The sequence below is a fragment of the Cornus florida genome, unplaced genomic scaffold, assembly GCF_030987335.1.
Source record: "Cornus florida cultivar Cherokee Brave unplaced genomic scaffold, ASM3098733v1 CherokeeBrave_3.0.0_Hap2_Chr05, whole genome shotgun sequence".
Classification (NCBI taxonomy): Eukaryota; Viridiplantae; Streptophyta; class Magnoliopsida; order Cornales; family Cornaceae; genus Cornus; species Cornus florida.
The window spans coordinates 101,935,894-101,955,045 of record NW_026775575.1 but is presented as its reverse complement, the minus strand read 5'-3'; the positions used below and the strand labels follow the sequence as shown (position 1 = coordinate 101,955,045).

General features: G+C 33.7%; 2 protein-coding genes across 2 annotated transcripts; one reads left to right on the top strand and one right to left on the bottom strand.

Annotated features, from left to right (window-relative positions):
- The first annotated feature begins 6,802 nt into the window (after positions 1–6,802).
- On the top strand, positions 6,803–7,333 carry LOC132309874 (uncharacterized). Its single transcript, XM_059808134.1, has one exon. The coding sequence runs from the start codon at positions 6,803–6,805 to the stop codon at positions 7,331–7,333; it is 531 nt and encodes a 176-aa protein (XP_059664117.1).
- An 8,623-nt stretch (positions 7,334–15,956) lies between these two features.
- On the bottom strand, positions 15,957–17,905 carry LOC132309873 (uncharacterized). Its single transcript, XM_059808132.1, has 2 exons — positions 17,896–17,905; positions 15,957–16,537 (listed from the first exon to the last, which is right to left on the bottom strand). Exons 1-2 carry the CDS (start codon positions 17,903–17,905, stop codon positions 15,957–15,959), a joined length of 591 nt encoding a protein of 196 aa, XP_059664115.1.
- Positions 17,906–19,152: the final 1,247 nt, after the last annotated feature.

Below are 19,152 nucleotides of genomic sequence, written 5' to 3'. Positions count from 1 at the left end.
AAAATGAAGGATCAGGACGTCATCTCTTTGGTTTATAACAACAGATCACCTTGGAACTCACAAACTAGTTGAAATGATAAACTTGAAATCTTAAATGGTGTGATCAAATCCTTCATTTGTGATTAAATTTAGTTGGGAGATTAAGTGTTGCATAAAAATCATGGTTTCTTGAAATAGAACTCGATAAATTCATAGATAAGGTTATTCTTTGAGAGGTTTTCATTCAAGTATGGCATTTGTGAGTTGTGTAGTTAGAGTTTTGACTAAAATTTTCTGATATGGTTTCAGTTATGTTTGGCTTCTTGGAGTATTGCCTTGGAATGCTTTTGGGTGGAGTTTTTGGAATTTGAGCTTGGGATTTATTGTTGTGAATTGGGGTTTCGATAACAGAGGAAGAAAGAAAGAGTACTGCACCATTAACAGGTGTGTGGCCTAGCAGTAAAAGGTTTTTACTTTTTTAAAAGAAAGGTCAGGGGTACGAATTTTAGTGGAGGCAACAGTGTGTGTGAGTCCCAACTTTAAAAAAGAAAAAGAAAAAGAAAAAAAAGAGTACTGCATTTGTTATGGATTTGGGGCTTTGTGGTTTGACAACATATGAGAGAGAAAGAGGTTGCAATGATGATACAAAGAGAGAGAGAGTTGGGGCGGCGGTGGTAGAGACTGAGTGTTGGGCGGTGTAGATATTAAGAGAAGAACTTTCTGAAAGATGATTTCAATTAGTGTTACTAGGTCAACAAATTATTAATGCAATTTTAATGTGTTGTGTGTGACTGTGAATGCAATTGAGCCTTTGTGGACTTTGAATTGCACAAGGCGGTGAAACGTGTGGGCCTGAGGCGTTTTGAGAGCTGTGATTTGTATGTAGAACGGTGACAACATAGATATTTGAAAGATAGTGAATGACAACTTCTCTCAGTCTCGAACTATTTTTATATTTCTTCGATTTGTTCTTTCTTTTTTAACTCTGTAATTATATATTTATATCAAATTTATTATAACACTTAATTATGCAACTGAAACGAAAATTTTCTTTCTCATACCAAATAGCAAGAAAATTAATCATCTATATTAATTTCTTAGTGTTACTAAAATAGTATAATGCATACTTAATTTTTTTTTCACTAAAGCTTACAAATTCCTTAGACTACATATTTTTCGCAAGCTAAAATTTTGCCTGCGTTCTTTACTTCGATACTTTCTGCAAATATGAAATTTCGCTTACACTTTCATACTTTTTGGGATTCTGAAATGTCTTGAAGACTCGATCCTCCATTTTTATGTGGGCCTGAAGTTTAGCAAAATTGGCATGATTGTTTTCATACAAAGTGTTTTGTGAGACTAAAGTTTTTAATGGATAATTTATTATTAAAATGAGACTAAAGTTTTTAATGGATAATTTATTATTAAAATGATGGGATAACGCCATTGTTGTTAGTAACACTTTCTCACAAACGTATACATGTTCTAATTAAATCATGTGTTTCATTTAGTCTTTCAGTTGTAATCAATTTTATGCTTTCAAATATTATTGATTATTATTATTATTATTATTATTATTTTGGTGTAATAATCAATTTTGCTTCACAAATAATTTCTTACTTATAATCTAATTTTTTTTTTATTTTTTCTAGGACATGTGCAGTGTACTTCTCTTCAGCCTCAGCCACCAAGGAGGGCTTTATTAAATTAGTATGTTGTTGGACTTGGACTAAGTACGATTAATAATGTTGCTAGACTTGACTTTAGCTGCATTGCGAGTGTCAATATCTCAAATATAATTATTGTTACAAAGTTTTTATTACATCATTTGGATTATATAATTTTGACATAAATAAGTGTGTCAACTTTTATTCAACAGTGTAATTATTTTTTATATTTATTGTCATCCATCTCAATAAATAAACATAAAAGTATTTTGTTTTTTTTTTTTTTTTACGAAGAAGGAACTTAGAAGTGATTTAGGAAAACTACAGTACATCTTTATATACTACAATTACCATGTGCAAAATTATTATATGTCCTGAACCATTGGTCTCAACTTATTATCAATTGACATATAAATAAAAAATGAAATAAAATTAACATATTGGTGATTATTCTGCACCATATATTATTTTCTCTTATTATGTGACAAATTATTAGAAAGACAACTTCTTACATAACTTTTCAGTCGGAACAGTCCACATGAAAAGCCACAAACTGACCAAACTGCAATGGTTGAAGAAAACGCTGAAAGTCTACCCAAAAGTCATACCAACATTTTTGAGTGGGGAAGAAAAGGGAGAAAGAAACTCTCTCCATGACTCCTCTCTCCAAACCAACTCCTCCCAACCTCAAGAATCTCCATCAGTAAGAAATTCAATTGCAAATCACCTAAAACCACCTTTTACTAGACTGATTCATCATAACACCACCCCTTCTTACTTCCCAAAATCCTCAAACAATCATATAGCCCTTACAAAACCAAATTCCAAACCAGTACAACAGACAAAGAATAACCACACACAAGTGAATTCACACCAAACCTTACTTCCCCCTAAACAATCATCACCTAAGTTCATCCTCAAAAAACCTCCATCCACTATCACCTCACTCACACAGGTCTGTCCACCACCTCTTCCATCCACATTACCAGGGGAACCACACTTACCACTTTCCTCCACCTACTACAAAACATAAGACCAACCAACCATGTCAAACAAAAAACAAATAACACCTATAAGATATCCCACCTTCAACCTAAACATCAACCAGATAACTTACCAATAAACTTCAACCCTTTGCTATACTCTTCTCCAACTCACCAAATTGACAGACTCCAAGAACAACTTGAATGGAAGGACGAGAACCTGGGGAATTTGGGAAATCTTTTCACAAGAGACTACCCTTTAAAGTGGTTCAAGATGCAGCGGCAAAACTCTGGACATCCCATGGACTCACTCACACAATTTTGGGTGACAATAACACATTCTTGTTTAGATTCTCTTCCTCATCCCAAGCTCAGAAAGTTTTATCTCTTGGTCCTTGGTCTATTGCTGGGAAACCTTTCTCCCTATTGAGATGGACTAACCAAATCCAATCCCAACCATCAACCATTGCATGTATCCCTACTTGGATTATTCTTCAACATCCCTCTCAATTATTGGACAACAAATGGTCTCAGCTACATTGCAAGCTCAGTGGGAGAACCACTGTATGCTGATTAAGCAGCAGAAGACAGAACCAAACTCAAATTTGCAAGACTTTGTGTAAATGTTGACTTCCAAAAGCCTTTACGCAATGTAGTCCAACTCCAAATGGAAGGAAACTTGGTTGATATCAGAGTAGAATACCAATGGATCCCAAAGTTCTGCAGTAAATGCCATCAGCTCTCTCACACTGTCAACTCCTGCCCTCTTAACATCATACAACCACCACCCCTACAAATTAACAAACCATCCTCACAGTAAAACAATACTCCAATGATCGATCACAGCCCTGCAATTCAACCTACCACTGAATGGGTGACCATCAAAAGGAAGAAGAACAAACCACCAGTCAACACTGCTCAAATATCCCAGCAACCATCCTCCTCTTCTACTCCAGTTCACAACACCAACCATTTCCAACCTTTAGCTAATCCACAGCTTATTCATTGCACCCTACCTTCAACAAACAACATCATAGTTCACAGACCCACTATAAGTAACCAACCAAATTCCCCTCCACTTACATCACCATTCTCTCCCCTTTGCAGTAAAAAGTTCAATTTCTCACCAAACAACACCTGACCCAACTCAAGCACTCTTACAATTGTACCATCTTCCATGCCAGAAAATCACCACCCTTCCTCAACTTCACCACAAAATTGCTCTCCTGCTATATTCCCACAGTACAACAAACACAACAATAAACTTAAGCACAAATCACCAATTCCTTTACCAAACCATAACCATGAAGAGGAACTGACATCAGAGGCCACCACACCAGCAAAGCAGATCCATGGTGTAAACAGAAGTGCAAATTCAAGAGATCAAACAGTTTCCACCCTCTCCGAACCAGTTAACTCTCATCAAACTGTATCCCAAGGCACCACCTTAATGAGGTCTTTGAAGAAAGCTGCGAGAATGAAGACAATTCCCTGCACTGATGTGATGTCTTACAAACATCTTGGAGGTTCATTCTCTCCTCCTTTAAATGATTACACTGCTTACATGGAACATTATGGGGTTAAACCAACCCCCTAAACAAGCAGAGATTAAGAGATTAATCTCTAAAAAAAGAATTGATATAGTCTCCATTGTGGAGACCAAAGTGTCTCCCACAAATGTTGCATTTATTCATAAGAAACTTGCCCCTTCTTGGAGTATGGTTCATAACTACTCCTTCTCTGATTTGGGTAGAATGTGGGTGTTATGGAACCCAAACACCATCAATCTCTCTGTTATCACCACTACCTCATAGGCCATTCATTGCTCAATATCAGTATTAGGGCACAATATTAGCTTCTTCACATCCTTTGTGTATGCTGCTAACATTGCAGCTAATAAGCAGCTCCTATGGGAAGATCTAATCCACCATGGTAGCCTCTTTTCAAACTCTCCTTGGCTCCTCATGGGTGACTTCAATGTCATTCCAAACACTGGGGAGGCTCATGGGGGTTCAATGAGGTGGAGTAATGCTATGTCTGAGTAGTATGATTGTTTGCAAGAAACTGAGTTAGAAAACTTAAAATTTAATGGGATTCTCTTTTCTTGGAGCAACAAAAGTATGGGGAATGCCTGTATTGCCAAGAAACTTGACAGAGCCTTGGTTAACCCTAAATGGACTGAAAAATTTCCACTATCTGAATGTTCTTTCCTTCCACCAAATATATCTGACCACAACCCAATTATTATTACACTGGATCTTAACACCCCTAGAAGACATGTCCCTTTCAGATTTTTCAATGCATGGACCACTCATCCAAAATTCCAATCTTCTGTGTATGAGGTCTGGTTTACTTTCATCAAGGGTACAGCTATGTTTCAGGTGGTCCAAAAGTTAAAGTTGTTAAAGCAAGTGCTAAGAACAAACTGCAGGAAATAATTTTCAGAGGTGGATTCAAGGCTGCAAGCTATAAAGCTGGAATTGGATTCCTGTCAAATTGACCTGGACAATAACCCCAGTGATCGCAGCCTCAGATTGATGGAGAAGTCCCTTACTACTGAGTTCTGGAGATTAACAAACATACAAAAAGACATCATAAGACAAAAGTCTAGAATGAGCTGGCTTAAACTTGGAGATAGCAATTCAAGTTTTTTTCACAAATCAGTATGCTCCAGATCCAATAGAAATAAAGTCATCTCCCTCTCAACTGACTCAGGTCATATCTTATATGATAAGGAAGACATCAAGCTTCAGGTGGTAGCATACTTCAAAAATCTACTTGGATCCACACCTCCTTGCACCCATCATATTGATGATCTCTCACCCTTCATCACAGCTCACCTATCCACTCACCTGCACCACTACTTGGATGAACCCCCAACACACTTGGAGATACAGAATTGTATGCTGCAGCTCAACACATGCAAAACACCAGGCCCTGATGGGTATAATGCCCTCTTTTTCCATAAAGCTTGGAATATTGTGGGTAGATCAGTCACCCTTGCCATTGCGGAGTTCTTTAGAAATAGGAAGCTACTGGCTGAGGCTAATCAAACTTATATCTGCCTAGTCCCTAAATGCCAAAACCCCTCTTCTCTACATGATTACAGACCTATATCCTGTGTCAACACAATTTACAAGTGCATTGCTAGCAATGAAGCTGCAACAAACCTTACCAGAAATTATTGACCCATCCCAATCAGCATTCATCCTTGGCAGGAAAATCACAGATCCAATTCTACTAACCCATGAACTCCTTAGGGGATACCATAAGCACTCCAAGCTAGTAAGATGTGCCATAAAGATTGATCTCAAAAAGCTTTTGACTCTATTAAATGGGATTTCATTTTCAACTACCTTAACCTCCATCATTATCCCCAAAAATTCACCACACTCATCCATGCTTGTGTGACATCCCCCTCATTTGTTATTGCCCTCAATGGAGAATTCCAAGGTTACTTCAAAGGAAAGAGAAGGCTAAGGCAAGGGGACCCCCTTTCACCTTTTCTCTTTGTAATTGCAATGGATGTTCTCTCCTCAATCATCAAAAACTATGTGAACAAAGTTAACTCCTTTAGGTATCACTAGAGATGCAAGGATCCAAAGATCACACACCTCTCCTATGCTGATGATCTTTTCTTGTTTTGCCATGGGGACATTACATCTGTGTCTGTACTAAAATGTGCCCTTGACCACTTTTGTTCTATGTCTGGTCTTGAAGTAAACCTCTCCAAAAGTTCAGTCTTTCTCTCTAGAGTAGAAGAACACATTGAACAAGCCATTCTCTCACTTTTTGGCATTGGAGCAGCAAATTTACTAGTCAAATACCTTGGTGTTCCCCATCACAATCTCCTTGAAGGCCTCACATTGCAGCCAACTAATTAACAAAATCACTCATAGGATTTCACATTGGACATCAAAATCCCTTTCCTATGCTGGCAGACTGCAATTGATCAAGGCTGTGTTGGTATCTACTCAAATTTACTGGAGTAGCATTTTTATTCTTCCCAAAGGAGTCATTGATGAACTCAACAAAATTTTTAGATGCTTTCTATGGTCTGGGGTTGAGATGAAGTCAACTTGTTCTAAAGTTGCATGGCAAAAGGTGTGTAGACCTAAGGCTACAGGGGGTTTGGGCATCCCAAATTTGGAGTAATCAAACAAAGTAGGCATTATGAGGCTACTTTGGGACCTGCAATGTGGAAGCTCAGATAGAATCTGGATCAAATGGTGTAATTCACACCTTCTAAAATCCAGAAACATTTGGTCTCTAAAAATTCCTCACTCATGCACATGGAGTTGGAGGAAAATTTTACAGTTAAGATATCCAGCTAGATTATTAATAAAACATAAAGTTGGTAATGGAGCAGATACCTCATTTTGGTGGGATAATTGGGCTCAAGGAGGTCTTCTCTGCATTAGATTCCTAACAAATGTTCTTACAGATCATGGTCTTAATGATTCCATCACTCTTGACAACTTCATTGAAGGATCCACTTGGTCATTTCCACAGTCACTCACAGCTATCATCCCTGAGTTAATGCAATTACAGCTTCCATGTCCATCAATTGCTAATAAGAAGGTATGGACTGCATCTTCTACTGGACAATACAACTTCAGTCACACTGCTGCTCACTTGGCTGGGAATTTGAAATGGTGCCGTGGTCTAATTTGGTGTGGAAATCCCCAATTATCCCTAAAATGAAATTTAATTTGTGGCTGGCAGTCCAATCTAAACTTCCAACTTTTGATAGCAAATCGATGGCTAAGCACCATAATCTCTGTGTCCTTTGTTCTTCATCAATGGAATTACATGACCACATCTTCTTCAATTGCCCCTTCATTTCACCAATTTGGAGATACATAAAGGATAAATGTCACTTCTCAACAGTGATCACAAATTGGAGGAACCTGGTTCAGCTTGCAAGCCACATGTGGAAGATCAATACTCCCCGAAATCTGGTTAGGAATATATGCCTTTCTTCAATTGTTTACCACACATGGGAAGAGCGAAATAGTAGAATCTTCAGGAAAGAAAAGTGTTCACAGAGAGTGGTACTGGCCAAGATCATCTCTACTATCACTTCAATCCTCAGACTTGGCTTCCTAAAGGACTGTGCTGCATCAAAGATCATTCTCTATGAATGGAATCTTGCCCCGTCTTGTTGCAGACCTCCTCCTCGCCCTCCAGACTAGCTCACTGTAGCCGTATGCCGGCTACAATTTCTCACCGGAGATGGTTTTGAAAACCCCTTTCAATTAACAGTTAATTTTGACAGTTATTGAATGTTTAGGTTATTTCAGGTTGGGCCTTTGCCCCTGCTACCCAATGGGGCTTGTTTGTAATTAATCAACTATGGGCTTCAGGCCAAACTTTCTAATCTTTTCAACCATCTAATGTTAGTTGCTTTATTTTTCAAAAAAAAAAAAAAACATTTTTGAGTGGGGTCCGACTCCTCTACAAATGTAATAATTCAGCGTACTTATTCTTCTTTCGCCAACCAGTAATTAATATAGTGATGATTCCAAATGACCAAGATAATTGAGTAGAGAAGACTCTACGCAGGAATGGAATGGAAAGGAATGACCATTTCAATAGAACTAAAATCTATTTTATAAAATGAAAATTTATTCTATTATTAAATTTATGGAATGGCCATTCTATTCCATAATAAGAATAAATATTTTTGTAATATTCCCAATAAACCCTTCATCACATTCTAATAAGGCAAAAATATTTCGCATAAATCAAAAATCTTTCACATTCCATTTTTTGCATTTCTCGAGCTTCTTTATTAGACGTGGTAAAGGTCTTTTACCTTCACTCCCTTCTGAATATACCCAGAGCTACCATTGACAAAAAGTTATAGGATATTCAACCATATTATATATATATATATAGCCTTTACATCAGCTTCTCAGGCTAAGTATTCAACCCGTTTTTGAATAAAATTGTACTGACAGAATATTAATTAGATTGATTTTATTAAAAAGTAATGAAAAATGTATTTTTGAGAAAAAAATCATTCCATTCTAGATTTAATAATAGTCAACCAAACAATAGAATGGTACTACCTTCGTCCCACATTAGAGGTCTATTTTTAGAAATGAGAGTTTTTAAGGAGACATGCATTTAATGTATTGTCCCCTTTTAAAATTACCAATTTGTCTCTTCTAATTTAAATATATATAATTACAAAGTTTGAAATTTTTTAAAAAGATAAAGAACAATGATGGAAATAGAGAATTTATTTGCTTTGACTCTTCAACAATTAATTTGGGACATTTAAAAAGAGAAAAATGAACTAATAATATGGGACAAAGGACGATTCACCGTGTCACACCAAACATTAGAATGGTAATACTCATTCTATTCTATTCTCATTCAATACCATGTTGCATTCCATTCTATTCCCGCACACCAAATGTAGACTAAAAGTTAGGCTGATATTCGCGTTACATCATAGATATCTTTGAGCGCTCCAATTTTTTTTAAATTCCAAAAAAAAAATAAAAATTTATAAAAATTTCAAAAAATTTACTTATATTTTAGGATAAAGTGCAATAAACATCCTGAATTATGTCTAAATTTTTAAATAATCTCCCTAAACTAATGTTTATACATTAAACCCTTGAACTATCATATTTAGTTACAAAATGTCCCATTGCCTTGAATATTTTTTATTAATTGATTATAGTTACATTTCCTATTGAATTACACTAGATCAATTTTTCTTGTTGAAATAAATTGTGAAAAAATGTCATACTAATTTGATTAAATATTCTCCATTAAATTTATATAAGTTTGATTTTTATTTTTAAAATTAATTATTTAATTAAAAATCTTAGGTAGAATTTTTGAAACAATTTAGGTAATTTCTTAATTTGTCATGAATATTTTGCATAAAAAGAAGATATTTTTAATTTATGAAATTTATTAATTTTTCATGAATACTGTATGAAAAAAAATATATTTTTTTACATTAATTTTTTTATTTTTTAATTTTTTTATTTTTAAAAGTGAGTATAATAAGTTTTATTTTTAGAAAATGGTAACTACAAATCTATTTTTTTTTTTTTGATAAATTGGTACTAATTATAAAATTAAGGTAAATGGTATAATTAATATTTAAATGAGAGAAAATATAGTAAAAATAATTTAATAAGAAATGACACATTTAATAAAAAAAGGGTATAATAGTCTTTTGTGATGAGTTTATCTTTAATTGCAATAAATCGATAGTTTAGGGAGTTATTTGCAAAAGGACAATAGTTTAGGGGGTTATTTGCCCTTTATCCATTCAACTCATCTTGACCCTCAAATTAAGTGATTAAAAATTACCCAGCTCATGTTGGCCCTCAAACTTAATATGGTTCATCTACAATCATTAAAAGGCGAACGATATAGGCCAATTAATGATTTCTGACTCATTTTGTCACCCCTAGTTATGCCCATGGCGGCCCCACACGAGGACTATATTCAAATTCAATTCACTATAAAACCTCACGCATATGCACTAACTTATTGAAACTTTAGGAGGCCACTTCTACTTTTTAGCAATGGAATAGAAGCAGTTTCATTTGTTGACTTGTGAATCAATATGGCTTGCAATGAGCTTTTTTCATTTATTTGGGTCGGTTTTGTTTTAGTACCATAATAGTCTTTGTACGTCACATGTCGGTATTTGATCTCACTCTTTCTATTTATTAGTGGGCTTGCAGGTGCAACTGTGGTTGTCAGCCCAGGCCCATTGCTCACAGCCATTGATATCCTTGTTCTTTCTGCATTTGTCAGATGATTCAAAGTTTTGTACCTTCCATTGTTCAAAATCTAAGATCACAAAAATGTTCGTAATGATCGAAGGGGTTAGTCTTATAGTGACTCCAGGCTGGACATATTGGTTAAGTAACAACACAAGTAAATACTAAAGGACATGTAGCCGAATGGTATAACCTCTCCATCCTTAAAGAGAATGAGAGATTCATAAGATATAATTTTGATACATCAATCTAAACCTAGTTCGAGAATATGAATTTTAGCCAAACTAGGACAGTTTTCTTTGTTGCTTGGACTCGAATTGAACTAACCTCTAAGCAATTAGTATCCCATATATTTTGTTAAATTAGAATTACATGAGAGACTAAGTAACCTTCATGTAATCTCCTATGTTGACAACAAAAGTCACTGGCACTTGTCCAACAGCAACCCACTCTTCGTCGTGTTCAACTTGTAAGACATCAACTTCATTTTGCATCAAAATTGTTATTCCACCATGATCAGAATGTGGCGGTATCCCAAGTGTTCAGTGTGGCTCTGGACATGGAAGGTAATAGTTACAATCAACGAGCTGAAAACCTTCTCTAAGTGACTTCTCTATGTAATCACTGTCAAGTCCTAAGCCTTCTGATATTGCACTTGCTATCTTCAGTTGCAACTTCTAAACCACCTCTAAATATTCATTTGCTATGTACCTTTAATTGACAGGTTTGGATTAATTTTGAAAATGAAATTGAGAGAAATAGGTTCATTTAAATATGAGTATTTAATTACCTGTAGTTAAGAGGGATTGCTGGGCCAAAGATGAATGCTACTATGCAAAGGACGACAATGAAGCCCTCAAATAGACCCTCCAATGGAGATCATTGTTCGTGGATGTAATCACGCTTATTCCATACCTTACAGCTGGATTTATTGGATCGTCCGAAGCATATTTCATCTTTTCTTCCAAAGAGAGATTGAAAAATCTTTCTACGGCCTCCAGCATTTCTTCCATTAGAGAGATCTTTATCCCGTGATTAATAATTGTTAATTTTTGTTTTGTTAATTATTAAAGAAATATTAGCAAAAGAAACCATGTATTAATATCTAAAACATGTAAACCAATAAAAACTGCATAAGTAAAATATATATATCAGTGAGTCATGTAAACTCTAATTAATTTGTGTTAAACATTAATCACAAATTATCATAAATTCCTAGATTTTAGAACTTCAATTAATTTCACATCCTTATAACGCATAAATAAATATAGTTAGATATACATACCTTGATTTATGATATTAAACCTTGTTGAGATTAAATCCAACATCTAGATCTTTTAACCACGAACCAATCTGCAATTATGATCAACAGGCAAAGGCGGAAACTAATTTATCTCTCTTGGCTTTTTGCACACATAAAACTTTTACGTGTTGTATCCTTAATCGTACATAATTGATGGAGTATATGCATTTTTATAAATGCAGAGAGAGGACCAGTTTTCCTTTTAATAACATAATTCTACTTTCCATTAAAGTAAGAAATAAGAAAGGAAAACACTTCTCCAATAAGTAATTACCAAAAAGGTAATTATAAGTTGACCAAAAATAAATAATATTAATTGATATCTATTTATTTAGCCACCAAGTAATATGTCACATGTCCAAATCATGTGGGCTACAATTAAATAAATAATCTTACATTCTCCCACTTGGCACATATGATAATTTCTGTAGTGGTTTAGTAAAATAGTCATTAGTGTGCACCATAAATCAGATTAAGGTATTAAGATGGTCATCATAAATACCATAGTAAACAAACTACCAATGTGAGTTATGGCGGTTGTATGTCATTAAATGACACAGTCCCTTCCATGTACCACAACACTAGTAACCCATTTAACATAATCTATAAGTGAGAAGCATTAATAAAGGTCTAACAATAATGTCTTTCTAAGACTATTCTTGTTTTCATCATTTAAAGTAATACATGTATGTACATACATAAATTAACAGGAAATATTAGAAACACAGCTTAATGAGCTCAAAATGTCAAATATATATAAGCATTGTTAAACAATCCATAACAAAAATAATAGTTAACTTTGATTATATTCAAGACCTATTCTTTCAACATGTCCTATGAATTTCTTGGGCGGTAATCCTTTTGTTAATGGATCTGCAACCATAAGTTGTGTGCTTATATTTTCAAAAGATACTCGTTTTTAAACTTCTTCTTTAACGGTAAGATATTTCAGCTCCATATGCTTAATGCCATTGGAATACTTATTGTTTTTAGTAAAGAAGACAGTTACGGTGTTATCACAATAAATTTTTAACGGTCTGGAAATTAAATCTATAACACCAAATCCCGAAATAAAGTTCCGCAACCACAAACCATGATTTGTAGCCTCAAAGCATGCTACAAACTCAGCCTCCATAGTAGATGAAGCAATAATAGACTATTTTGCGCTTTTCCATGATATTACCCCTCCAGCTAAAAGGAACAAATAACCCAAAGTAGATCTTCTACTATCCACACATCTAGCAAAATTTGTGTCTGAGTAACCAATAACCTCTAAGTCACCAGTCCTTCTAAATGTGAGCATATAATTCTTTGTTCCTTGTAAGTATCTCATGACTTTCTTTGCAGCTTTCCAGTAATGCATTCCTGGATTGCTTTGGTATCTGCCTAGCATTCCAACTGCAAATCCAATATCTGGACGTGTGCAAACCTGTGCATATATCAAACTTTCCACAATAGATGCATAAGGAATATTTTGCATTTCTTTATGTTCTAATTCATTCTTTGGGCATTGCATCAAACTAAATTTATCCCCTTTTTGTATTGGAACAATACTAGCTGAACAATGTTCCATACCAAATCTCTTTAGAATTCTCTCAATATATGTTTTTTGAGACAATCCTAACAATCCACGTGACCTGTCACGAAATATTTCTATTCTTATTACGTAGGATACCTCACCCATATCTTTCATCTCAAAATTCTTAGAGAGATAATTTTTAGTTTCATGCAATAAACCAAGAGCACTACTAGCAAGCAAAATATCATCAATATATAAAATCAGAAATATAAACTTACTCCCACTAACCTTCTGGTATATACACCGATCAACAGTATTTTCATTAAAACCAAAAGATGTAATAGTATCATTAAACTTAATATACCATTGTGGGGAAGCTTGTTTAAGTCTATATATTGACTTCTAAATTTGCAGACCATGTGTTCTTTACCTTCTAATCTGAAGCTTTCAGGTTGATCCATATAGACTTCTTCTTCTAAACTCTCATTTAGGAAAGCTGTTTTCACATCCATTTGATGCAACTCTAAATCATAATGAGCTACAAACGCCATGATAATTCTAAAGGAATCCTTCTTAGATACCAGAGAGAAGATTTCTTTATAATTAATGCCTACTATCTGAGTGAAGCCATTGGCTACAAGTTTGGCTTTATATCGTTCAATAGTGCCATTAGAGTCATGTTTGGTCTTAAATACCCATTTACACCCGACTTGTTTAAATCCTTCAGGCAATTCAATGAGTTCCCAGACTTTATTTTGTTTCATTGACTTCAACTCCTCATTCATGACATTAATCCAATTGGTAGAATTATTACTATTAATGGCTTATAAATATGTAACCGGATCCTTACATATCCCTATATCATAATCAAATTCATGTAGATATACCACATAATCATTCAGAATAGCAGGTCTTTTTTCTCTTTGAGACCGTCTTAATGTTATTCCTTGTGGTTCTTTTATAACCTCAGTGATGATAGTTTCATTATGGAGTTGTTGATCATTGAATTGTTCTTCGTTGTTATGCAGTTCAACAACTAGAGAAACAATTATTTCTTTAGAAGTTGTGGGTAAAGGGATTTGTACCCTAACTTCTTGAATGAACACATTCTCATTTCTATCACTCCCACTGATTTCACCATCCTCAATGAATCTGGTATTACCGGTTTTAACAATTCTTGTACTATGCGTAGGACAGTAAAACCTATACCCTTTGGATTTTTCTGGGTACGTAACCAATAAAGTATCCACTAACTGTTCTAAAATCCAATTTCTTTTTATGTGGATTATAAATTCTAACTTTCGCTGGGCAACCCCAAACATGCAGGTGCCTTAAACTAGGTTTCCTTCATGTCTACAGTTCAAATGGAGTTTTTGGAACTGCCTTACTGGGAACCCTGTTTAATACATACAGAGCAGTTCTAAGAGCATACATTCACAATGATATGGGTAACGAGGAATTACTTAACATACTCCTAACCATTTCCATATGAGTACGATTATGCCTTTCAGCTATACCATTCTGCTATGGCGTGCCTGGCATAATGTATTGAGCACAAATGCCACGCTTTTCAAGGAGTTTAGCAAACGGTCCAGGGCATTGACCCGTTTCATCATACCTTCCATAATATTCACCACCTCTATTTGACCTTACTATTTTCACTTTTTTATCTAGTTGCCTTTCAACCTCATTTAAGTATACTTCAAGAGTATTCACTGCTTGAAATTTATTATGTAACAAATAGATATATCCATAATGTGAAAAATCATTTATAAAGGTGATAAAATATTTTTCTCCACCAAAAGATGGAACATCAAAAGGTCCATAAATGTCTGTATGAATAATTTCAAGAAGTTCTATACTCCTTATGGCTTCTTTCTTTGTGTGTTTGGTTTGTTTACCTCTAATACAATCCACACGCACAATAAAATCAGTAAAATCTAGATTCCAAATAATTCCATCTTTTACTAATCTTTTTAACCTTTGACTGGATATATGACCCAATCTTTTATGCCACAAGAAAGATGAATTTTCATTAATTGAGCTACATTTGGTTCCAACATTATGATGCAAGGTCAAAAGTGTTTCAGAAAATAAATCATCAAGCTTTATCTTGTATAAACCATCAACAAGAATACTAGAACCAACAAATTGGGATTTTTTGAACAAACTGAAATATCTATTACCAAATTTAAATGAAAAACCATCAACATCAAGTTTGTACAAAGAAATCAAATTACGGGAAATTAAAGGAACATAAAGAGTTTTAAACAAATCTAAATGAAATCCACTATCTAAAACTAAACGAAATGTCCCAATAGCTTCAACTGAAATTTTCTCCCTATTTCCTGTGAATAAGAAATCATCATTTGGATTTGTGGTTTGGGTTGAAAGGAATCCCTACATCGTATTGGAAATATGAACATTAGAGCCTGAATCAACCCACCAAGTATTAAAAGGAACTTCAATTAAATTTGATTCAAAACATACAAAAGCCAAAGGCTTACCCTTCTTTTCGAACCATTCTTTACGTTACATGCAATCTTTCTGAAAGTGTCCAGATTTGTTACAAAAATGACACTTATCATTCTTGCGTTCCTTCTTTTGAATATCTTGATCAGAATCCTTTATTTGGGGTGTTGCTCGCTTAATGCCTTTTCCAAGCCTTTTCCTAAATTTCTTTCTAACTTCTTGAGTCATGAGATGAACATTATAATTATCTTGTTGCTTAAGCCTTTCTTCCTCCTAAACTAACATACTAGCCAATTCATTCACATTCCACTTGTCCTTAATAGTGTTATAGTGAATTTGAAATGGCCCATACTGAGTAAGTAAGGAATTAAGAATAAATTGAATAAGAAAAGTCTCATCCACATTCATCCCTAAAATTTTCCACTTCGCAACATGATTAGTCATGTCAAGAACATGCTCATGCATACTACAAGTACCATCAAAAAGCATAGTAGTGAGGTTAGCCATTAATTTCCCTATAAGAGACTTATCTGCAATACGGAAACGTTCTTCAATATTTTTCAAATATTCCTTAGCACTATCAGTTTGGGGAATAATTGTTTTGATATTGTTTGCAATAGTCATTCGGATAAACATAATACTCAATCTGTTCGATTTCTCCCAAACTTTATGGAGAGACTTTTCCTCCTCACTGTTTTCACCAGTAATGGCAGTAGGTTTCTCAATTTGAAATGCTAAATCAAGATCTAGCACACCTAAGTTGAACTGAACTTGCTCATTCCATTCTGAGAAATTAGTCCCATTGAGAATTGGAATAGATGAAGTATGCGAATTCACTGAAACAGGAAGAGATACTGCAATAAAATAATCATAATAAGGTAAATGCTCATAACATTAATACTTTGACATAACAACACATATAAAAATAAATAAATATATTGTACAACTATGGTGCCCCTTTGGGTAGTAACCACAAAATATAAGAAAAATGATGCTCAGATGTATTTATTTATATATAGCTTCCTTGGTGATGCACTAAGTAATTAAATAGACAAGTTACCTTTGAATATCCTATATCTACCCAATTAAAAATTACTTACAAACCCTTAATGTTTATTTAATCACTTGAAAATTAATTCCCTTTGAGGAATTATTTCTAATAATTGAATAAACCAGATTTTCATGAATTTTACAAAAAATTATAAGCATCATTATTCATAAAATATTACAATTATGTCTACCACTAAAATTAATATCCATTAATCATTATGGTTAGGCCACTTTGGTAGCTACCAACCTTTCTATAATATGAATATTTAATTATCTAGTGATAAAATCAACATTAAGTTACCCACCATATTATGCACACAAAATTTACAAAGTCAATTAATTAAACTGCAAGTGGGTGTCCAAAAATTTCATAAATATATATACTGTAATATATATTAATAAGCATATATTTAATCATATACAAAACATCATCATAATTCACGGCCTCAAAATATGCAGCGGAATAACAATCAAATACTTCATTCTGTATACAATTATGTACGAAATATCAATCCTCCTTAATTGGTTCTTTGTACGAATGATACACTAAAATCACAATCATCACTTATTTGTCTTATTATATATATATATATATATATATAACAACAATTTTGTATACTATTGTTATGCACAAAATTAACAACCAGACTTCAACTTTCAACTAATCTATTAGGTTCGGAAATCAAGGCAAACAAACATTCATAAGGCAATAAAATTCTATTCATGATACAAACATTATTTATGTAAACAGATTAGTATATATATGCCAGTGACTTTCATCTATTCATGTAAATACGGAATTCAAGGCACATAATTTAACATAAGGCAACATAACTGATCAATGCAAACAGATCCGTAAATCTTCATAAGAAAAAACGCTACTGTACAGAATTAGAAAATTTTGAGCGGATCTCTTTATTAAAGCATGTTCGAATACAATAAATTAAAATTATTTAATTTTAATTTAAACTTACACATATTATTTATGTAAGAATAATGGAAAATAATGGGTTCCAAAATCACAAGCTCTGATACCACATGTAAACTATAATTAATTTGTGTTAAACATTAATTACAAATAATCATAAATTCTTAGATCTTAGAACTTCAATTAATTTCACATCCTTATAACGCATAAATAAATATATTTAGATATACATACCTCGATTCATGATATCAAACCTTATTGAGATTAAATCCAACGTCTAGATCTTTTAACCACGAACCAATCTGCAACTCTGATCAACAGGTAAAGGCGAAAACTGGTTTCTCTCTCTTGACCTTTTGCACACATAAAACTTTTACGTGTTGTATCCTTAATCGTACATAATTGATGGAGTATATGCACTTTTATAAAGGCAGAGAGAAGACCCGTTTTCCTTTTAGTAACGTAATTCTACTTTCCATCAAAGTAAGAAATAAGAAAGGAAAACACTTCTCCAATAAGTAATTACTAAAAAGGTAATTATAACTTGACCAAAAATAAATAATATTAATTGATATCTATTTACTTAGCCACCAAGTAATATGTCACATGTCCAAATCATGTGGGCCACAATTAAATAAATAATCTTACAAGTCGAGTCAACCTAAGTGGCGCAGTTCTTTAATATTGTAAATGCAACATAACCAATCAAGGAATAAAATGTCATAAATAGTGGAATCAACAAGCGTTGTGTCCATAGTTGTCAAAGGCGCCTTCAGGCGCCATGTTGTCATCTTGAGTACACTTAAGGAGGCTGTGTTACATAAGGCGCCAGGCTACAGGTGCTATAAAGGCGCGTCTGCTTGAAACTTTGGTTTTTTAACTTCTTTTCGTTATTTATTTATTTTTGTTTGTTTATTGTTTGTGACTTTGTGTATTGTTATATTATTGTTTTTATTCATATTCTATTATTTTATTACTTAATATAATAGAAAGCTCAAAGCTAAAAGCCTATTACGACATTGAAAAAAAAAAAAAAAAAAAAAAAAAAAAAAAAAAAAAAAAAAAGAAAGAGAGAAGCAAAACAAAGGAAAGAAGAAGAGTCGAAGACAGAGGCAACGAAGGCAGTACTCACTCGGACTCTCGGAGTCTAATTTGCGTCGGCCAACACTCAGCAGGTAAGTTCTTCTTCATCTCTCCTTTTTCTCTTCTTCTTCTCTTGTCCTTCTCTTCTAGGATCTGCCGGATCGGTCATATTTTTTTTTCTTCTTTTCTTCTTATTCTTCTTCTTTTTCTTTTCTTCTTCTTCTTCTCTCGAGTCTCAGCTCTCTCCTAGTCCTAGCAGATTTATATCATTTATTTTTATTTATTTTCTTCTTATTATTATTTTTATTTATTTATTTTTCTCCAGTTTATTCTTCTTTTTCTTTTTTTCTTTTTTTTTTTTCTCCAGTTTATTCTTCTTCTTCTTCTTCTTTTTCTTTTTCTTTTTTT